The 8810-nt window shown below is 37.8% G+C and overlaps 1 protein-coding gene across 1 annotated transcript; it reads right to left on the reverse strand.

Moving 5' to 3' along the window:
- Positions 1 to 268: 268 nt before the first annotated feature.
- CPH9 (cuticular protein hypothetical 9) lies at positions 269 to 847 on the reverse strand. Its single transcript, NM_001173297.1, has one exon. The coding sequence runs from the start codon at positions 823 to 825 to the stop codon at positions 340 to 342; it is 486 nt and encodes a 161-aa protein (NP_001166768.1). The 5' UTR covers positions 826 to 847; the 3' UTR covers positions 269 to 339.
- Positions 848 to 8810: the final 7963 nt, after the last annotated feature.

The following is an 8810-nucleotide window of genomic DNA, read 5'->3' on the forward strand; positions in this document are numbered from 1 at the left end:
TTTGAAGGGCCCATCCTTTAGTTATCTCACCCTCAGTTTGAACTGAGACCTTAGAACTCATATCTCAAGGTGGGTGGTGGCATTTACGATGTAGATGTCTATGGGCTCCGGTAACCTCTTAACACCATGTGGGCTGTGAGCTCGTTCACAAAAAATAAAATAAAAAAATAACTTTTATAAGAGACTAGACTTCATTTACTGTATGCGGTCGCCTTGGAGTAAGCTAAGTGGAGTAATATAAGTATATATAGGTAGAAATAAAATGATATGGTTTAGTAACTCTCTTTATTTAAATTTGTGGGTACATATCCAAAGACTACTTTAGGTTTCGTACAATATTTACCAAATATGAGTCAAATGTGCAGCGTGTCCCAAACCCCAATGACCAACAGGAGCGGCCAGCCCAAGTGGAGCAATAGGTGCATGGGCGACCAAACGTGCGGCAGGCCAGTCGACTCGGGCGACGTGAGACCACGCCACTGCAGGAGCCAGAACAGCAGAACGTTTCTTCAAAAGATGCACACCACCATGTTCCAGAGCTTTTGCCGTAAAATGAACAGCACGATCGTGGTTTACACTGAGAGTATCCAGCGGTCTGCCATCGGCTGCCAAGATATTAGCTGGTTGCCCTGGGGCTAATGAAAGAGGTCCTCTATAATTATGTGCGCCAAGTACTGGAGCAGCAGCAACTAAAGGTGTTGCGATATGGGAGCCCCATGGCGCGGCTAAGTGTCCAGCCCAGCCGGCTAGACCCACCGGAGCAATGACGCTGGGCTTCGCAACTGCTACTGCAGCAAAGGAGCACAACACCACCAGCTTGATCATTGTGGTCTGTGTTGCTTTCAAATCAAAATACAACTGTGTATTGTTGCATTAGAGCGTTGTTTATATACCAAATACCTCTGTAAGAAATATTTGTACCTTTGTTTATTAAATTATTATAATATATTTGTCAGGGGCGTTGGTTTTATCGTTGATAACAAGGAAACCAACAGAGGACGCAAGCGCCACTCGTTTCAGTTTACCCCTTGCAAAATAACATTGAACTTTATGACATTAACGATTAGAACCTAAAATTCATCCTGATATAAATACAACACATGTTTGCCTTGAATGAATTGTTAAAGGGCCACTCACTTGACACTTCTGATTAAATATATACTATAAAATGAACCCTCTGAATTACGGAGCATTTGTTTTGTAGATTTTTACTCTTGTAGATTTATTACAAAATAAAATATATTTTTATGGTTGTTCTTTCATTATATTTTTCATTTTATTTCAATCGTTGAGCTGACAAGTTCACGAATTTTCTAATTAACCAGTTACTTAAGTCCATAGACTTCAAATGAATGTTGTCGCCTAACAAGAGATACAAAGTGCTTCTATAATAATGTACTGGGGATTTTCTACCCTTTTTTTAACGCTGGGGAAGCCATTATGGATATCCGGTTGAGGAGGATAATGGACCGGGCTATGTCGGACTCCGGCGCCTCCAGAGAAGAAGAGGACCAAGGTCCTCCACCTCCCCCAATTACTCGCAGGAGACTACGCCTTTAAAAAGGCGCACGAGGCACTCGCCCCGCAGAACCAACTAAACCTAATCCTAGACCACATCGAGCTCCACCACACTGGCTACACGAAACCTTCGGTACCGCAGTGCGCGCCGAAAGTCCGCCTTCGCCGGTACCCGTCCTGGTGATACGACGGGATTTCATCCCCGGGAAAGTCCCAAAAGACATCGTATCGGGAGACACATCGTGGGTGGCGCACAGGAGCCACCTTGCACCGGCTCACCACCGGACCGAAAGTCGAGTATCGGGCGGGCTTTTCTACCCTTCGATATAAAGCATACTTGTGTTTCATGGTCGAAATTGTTAGTATATAAGTACTTTCGGGCTTTTACCCGCGACTTCGTTTCGGAATACTTACTTGGGGATAACGCCAAATTTTACCCGCGACTTCATTTACGTAGAAGGTTAAAATATTTTTGAGTAATATAATGTTATGGAGCTATTTAAGGTACCAAAATCCCGCTTTTTAACCGACTTCAAAAGAGGGGGTTATCAAATCAAATCAAATCAAAAAAGTTTTATTCAACATAAGTGAAAGTACATACTTGTTGAACGTCAAAAGAACTACCGCCAATTCACAAGAATTAGCCTCCGTCCTGAGAAGAATTGGCAAGAAACTCAGCGGGCATGTCTTTTTTTTTTTTTTTTGAAATATTAGATTTTTTATTTTATTTTAAATATTTTTTTTTTTTAAATATTAATTTTTACAGTAAGTAATTATAACATAACAATTATTACAATATTGAAATGCCCGGAGCGAGCAACTCATTCCCACTTTGTGCAATCTTCTAGATAATCATTGACTTTATAGTAAGCTTTATTGCACAGATGTTCTTTAATAGTTTTCTTAAACCTATGTATATAGGTATGTAGGTTCTGAACATCTTGTGGGATTTTGTTGTACAGGCGCACAGACAAACACCCGAATGAATTTCGTATCTTATGTAACCTACTCATCGGCACAACAAGCTTGTGTTTGTTCCTAGTATTTCTATTATGTATGTCCGACATTTTAGGAATTATCAATTCGACTACCATTTATTTATCTATCTATGTTCACCGATTTCTCGAGAATGCTTGAACCAATTCTGATAATTATTTATTCTTTTTTTTTGTTCGAAACGAACCGAGAAAAATCTAAAATTTTCAAAGCCTGTCTTGAAGTGATTTGGATGTTTCTTATTATTATTTGTTAACAAAACCGCTGCTAACAAAAAAATTACAACAACTGGGAACAAAACAAGACCCCAGACTGAGGCCGCCCACCTGTCCTGTTCGCCCACCTGTCCTGGTGCGACTGAAACTGGAAAGGCCTCCGGGCCACCAGTAATCCTTACCTCATATAAGAAAAACAAGACACTGAATTATTTTGAATTAATTTGGAACTTAATTTTACTCAGATTTTTCGTTTATTAGTGTACCATGTGCAGAGGTTTATGTGTCCTGAGCCAAAATGATGTCGAAATAATCTTAGTAATTAATAATGTATAACTAGTCAGGTCATAAGTATTGTCACACAGTAAAAACTTTTCTTTTAGAATGCTGGCCACAAAAAAGTTTATTGAATTCGAATTTCGAATTGTTCATGAAAATAAAAATGTATACTTTTAGAATTTTACTCATTTTACAATATGGAGTGGACGCTTAAAGAAGACCGTGTTGCAGTCATTGCGTTGCATCGTTGCGGTTACGCGCCAATTCAAATTTTTAACATACTTAAAAATTTGAATATAACCAAAAGATTCGTTTATCGTACCATCAAACGATACAATGAAGACTCTAGTGTAGTGGTCGCCCTCGGTCTGTTAGGACGCCAGCAGTGATAAAAGCTGTGAAGGCGCGAATTCAAAGAAATCCCAAACGTAAGCAGATGGGGTTAGCCCAGCCCTTCAGATGGGGTTAAGCAGAACCACGGTGAAAAGGGTGTTAAATGAAGACTTAGGGCTTCGGGCATATCGAAGAAAAACACGACATCGTTTGAATGCTCGTCTAATGGACCTGAGACTGAAGAGATGCCGCGCTTTGTTGAAGCGGTACGCGGGAAAAAAATATCGGGAAATTCTTTTTTCGGATGAAAAAATTTTTACCGTAGAAGAGAGCTACAACAAATAAAATGATAAAGTGTACGCACACAGTAGTGAAGAAGCGAGCAACCGTATTCCGCGTGTCCAACGAGGTCATTTTCCATCCTCGCTCATGGTATGGTTGGGAGTTTCTTATTGGGGCTTAACAGACGTACATTTTTGTGAGAAAGGTGTAAAAACGAATGCAGTTGTGTATCAAAATACAGTCCTGACGAACCTTGTGGAACCTGTTTCTCATACCATGTTCAATAACAGGCACTGGGTATTCCAACAAGATTCGGCGCCAGCTCATAGAGCGAAGAGCACACAAGGTTGGCTGGCGGCGCGTGAAATCGTCTTCATCCGGCAGGAAGACTGGCCCTCCTCTAGTCCAGATTTGAATCCGTTAGATTACAAGATATGGCAACACTTGGAGGAAAAGGCGTGCTCAAAGCCTCATCCCAATTTGGAGTCACTTAAGACATCCTTGATTAAGGCAGCCGCCGATATTGACATGGACCTCGTTCGTGCTGCGATAGACGACTGGCCGCGCAGATTGAAGGCCTGTATTCAAAGTCACGGAGGTCATTTTGAATAAACTTTAGTGTCATAAGAATCAATGTTTTGTTAAGTTCATTTTGGTATATGAATGGTTACATAATGAATAAACATGTTTCAATTATTTTACATTAAACATATGACAGAATTTATGACCTGACTAGAGATCTTTTTTGCCACGTACCATCCGGCTATGGAATGAGCTCCCCTCCACGGTGTTTCCCGAGCGCTATGACATGTCCTTCTTCAAACGAGGCTTGTGGAGAGTATTAAGCGGTAGGCAGCGGCTTGGTTCTGCCCCTGGCATTGCTGAAGTCCATGGGCAACGGTAACCACTCACCATCAGGTGGGCCGTATGCTCGTCTGCCTACAAGGGCAATAAAAAAAAAATAAAAAAAAAAGGTATATTATATACATATTCAGAATAAGTCATCAGTGCAGTCATAGGAAGTCTATCGAAAAATATTTTTAAAATGGTGAGATCCATTTTAATCGTGAACTATCCACCCTATCAGACGTTATTAGGCTCTTAAAACAAAACCTGATCGTTTTAGTCCTTGAATGTTTTATATTTGTATCCAATGACGCTAAGATAAGTTTCTAAGTTTTTTTTATTTATTTTCAGTACAGTATACAGTACAGTATGCTATAAAGCCTACTTTCTACTAAGACCGATTGCATTATATAAAGAAATAGTTTTAAATAGTTGTAAAGTCTTCTTTAAACAGACTTACAAATCTCCGATAACTCATATGAATAAGAGCATTAATGTGTAACAATCTATGACAGGGGAGGGCACTATAAGAATGTTACGGGGTGGTGCCACGAGTCTGGTTGGTGTTGACCGCGGGAAACTCTCTTCTCCCCTAGGTCTGACTTAGGGTGAAGATTGGACGTCGGCTGAGGTAGTGCAAGAGAAGTCGTTTAGTGCGTAGGGCCCTAAACCACTTTGGGTCCGCTTTCTGCGACCAATATCTCTAGAAGATCAAGTCGCACATATACTACGCACCCCATAAGACGCGGTCCCCTCATAAGAGGTTCTGTCCCTTGCCTGAAAAAGAAGGGCACTATAAGAAGAAGTAAAGCGGAACCAATAGACACTACAGCTTGAGTGCCGGCTCCATTTATAAGGGTGTTATCTATGGAGTCTTAAGAGTAGTTTTAATTACGCCTACAATTCGCGAATACCAAACAGATTACTATAATATTATAAAAGCGTGTTAAAATATTGTGATGCCAAAATTAGTTCATTCTAAAATTTTTGCGTTATTTCTAAGTTACGTTGTATACCTAGACTATTAAACAAGTCTCAAAGGTTGTATGTAATTATAGCTAAACTTAAAACCTTGGAAATATTTTAATTATTCCATTCGATGTCGTACCAATAATTATTTTAACTATCTACAAAGGCAATAGAAATAACTTAAAAAATAACCCTTACTTGGTTACCTTACTAAGTTATAATTATGATGCAATACAATATGAATTTTAATTTAAATTCCTTCTCTTTTGGTGAAGTGTAATTAACTCAATAAAAAATGCTTTAAGCGCGATAATTAGTAAGCTAATATTTTTTTTGTGACTATGTTGACAATACTGAAATTTAAAACTAATGTTACGCTATAACATGACCAGTTTCATTCGTTCACTCAAGTAAAAAAATAATTGCTTATTATACACATTAAATTATCTATTTCTGCTTACCGATTATTAAGAAATACAAAAAAAAAAATCTCGAGCTCAAGATTGAACACCTAAAACTAAATAACGGGATTCACCTTGATACATTAAATTTAAGTCTCAATTTTATTCTTTCAGCTGTCTATTATGACAAATACTACTTTAATTACTGGTGGTAGGTAGGACGTCTGGTGAGCTCGCACGGGTAGAGGTATCTACGGCAGAAATAGGTAGGGTGGCTACCACCACAGCAGAAGCAGTAATGCGTTTCGGTTTCAAGGATGAGGCAGCCCTTGTACTGTACTGAAACCTTAGAACTCACATCTCAAGGTAGATGGTGGGATTTACGTTGCAGAAGTCTATGGGCTCCGGTAAGCACTTAGCACCAGGTGGGCCATGAGCTCGTCCACGCATCTAAAGCAATAAAAGAAAATGGTGGTAGGGCGTATTGTAAGTCAGTAAGTCCCCCGCCCTGTCTAATTCTAATATTACGAATAAAAGCAGTAGATTCCAGTTTGAAGGGCGGGACGGTCACTTTGCAATGCAATTCGATAATCGACCTCAAAGCGGAAGGTGAGTAGCGTTATTCACATGTTGCTGCCCCTGAATTCTGGTAACTACTTAACACCATGTGGGCTGTGAGTTCGCTTCATCAACTAAGCAACAAATATAATAATGGCTGCGCTGTGAGGTCATATATCTATATATTAATACGTGAAGCAAAAACTTTGTATCCCTTTTTACGAAAATTGCGCGGACGGAGGAGTGTGTAATTTTCCACACTTATAGAGAATATAGAGAAGAAGTGCACAATGCTAATTTTTTTTTAAATAATGCGTAAAAGATACATTATATAAATAAAGAAAACATTACACAAACTACATACATACATTCTTGACGTCTGTGGTCAAATTAAGAATAGATTACATAATAATATTGTTTGTCTTTATTAATATATTTTTATAGTGTAGTCTTGGCGAAATTTGTGATTATAGAAGTATAAAATACAATCATAATATTGTACAAACTTATTATACAATTCCAATTAATTATAGTCGAATTTCGACTACTGCGGGACCTCTAGTTCCTAATAATTTCACAAGATAAATTTTGGAGGATTTAACTTGGGCAGAACAAGTATCGCATGGATGGAAAGGTAAAGGACCTTTTAATCATTTACTCGAGTTACGGCTTTCCCTTTTACGCATTAAAATCCCCTCAAAAACATTTCCATAAAAACATATCGTGTCAGTTAATATTGGGTTCATAAGCCAGTGTCGTGTCAATGACCTTTTGTTCCCGAACTTGATCTTAATGACGTTATATTATTATTATATTATGAACATAGCTAATGGCAATCACAGACGATCATATTACGTAACCTTCTAGATCTAGATTATTTTGACAATAGATTTCCGAAGATAAAACTGAACAAACAATTACGAGCCCAATTGATATTATTATTTTTCATATGTGTAGATGAGGTCAAGAGTTCATTGCTTACCTGGTGATACCACTACGGTTACCGGAGAACAAGATTATGGCTACACCCTCTTCAAGACATGAGAACGAATTCTCAATAAGATTATTCAAATAGAATAGTAAGTAGGCTTACAATAAAAACGCTTTTTGTGCACTTCGTTTTTATTACAAACACTATAATATTGTAACTAAAGTTAATAAAAACCAAAATTATTTTGTAAATTAGGCATAGCTATTGTTGAAGGTCACCGGAATTCGGAGACATAGCTAGACTCTAGCGTACCTTTGAGAAAGGCAGTTTCGCATTGGACGTCTGTAGGTTGATGACGCAAATAGTGCAAATTTCGGAAAGTTTATATTTAGTAAACTATCTACTTATGTAACGCAAAGATTACTTCTAGACATCCGGGTCTTCTCCAGATCACCGACACCACATATAAATAAATTTTAAATTGTATAACATACCGCGCAATGATAAAACAGTAAATACAATTTTACAACTCCTTTTTTATATTTGTAGCATCAATTCTATCATCTACTTTTGTTTTAGTTAAAATATAACAAATAACTTAATACGTACTAAGCTGCTTAATATTACAAAATATAAACTGTCTTAAATAAATGATTAGGATCTCCCTTGTCCCTGTCATACTTTGTGGGCTCACAACATAATATTTGTCCTTGATTACAATTTTATTTGACCAACTAATTTATGACCAGTCTTTGGTCTTATGTGAAACTTCAATATCTATCTGGGAAACACAGGTAAGAACAAAAAACACGTGGGCGATCGTATTCACGTTACGATGTTTAAGGGCCTGGGTAACGTCAGGTCGCTTTCAGGTACTTCATCTTCCTTTGACCATCGCACCAACTGCCGCCGGAGTACAGCAAGTGCCTACTAGTCGGCACCACTGTGCTGATCCCAGTGCGTTTCCAGAAAAAAAATTGTCATCAACCATACAACTTTGCAATTAATTCCCCATTCACGGTGTGCCTCATTGAGCTCGGCGACATGTTCTTCTTCGAACAGGATTTGAAAGCAGTAAGGAACGTTTGTACCCTTGGAATTAAAAACATTACTTTCAAATTTCATCAACTTAAATTACTAGTATAACTACTTGCGCAACAATAGTATAAACTGTAACAAAAAACTGCGGAAGTAAAACATAAATTCTTTCATCAAACATTCCGAAATATTGTAAATTAATTGCAATTGTTTAATTAATTTATTATGCATTATTTTTTCCGCAATTAATTCCACATTCGTGAATTTAATAGTTACTGGAGTGTTTCATGTAGACTTAAAATATAATTTTGCGGAACTAATTATAAATTTTATTAAATGTACCACACAAACTTATATTGTATTTGATTCAGGAAACATATCAACAATGTTACATTTACGAAGGATAATTAATAGACATACTCATAACAGAAGTGGTAGAAACAA

Source organism: Bombyx mori, chromosome 11, assembly GCF_030269925.1.
Source record: "Bombyx mori chromosome 11, ASM3026992v2".
Lineage (NCBI taxonomy): Eukaryota > Metazoa > Arthropoda > Insecta > Lepidoptera > Bombycidae > Bombyx > Bombyx mori.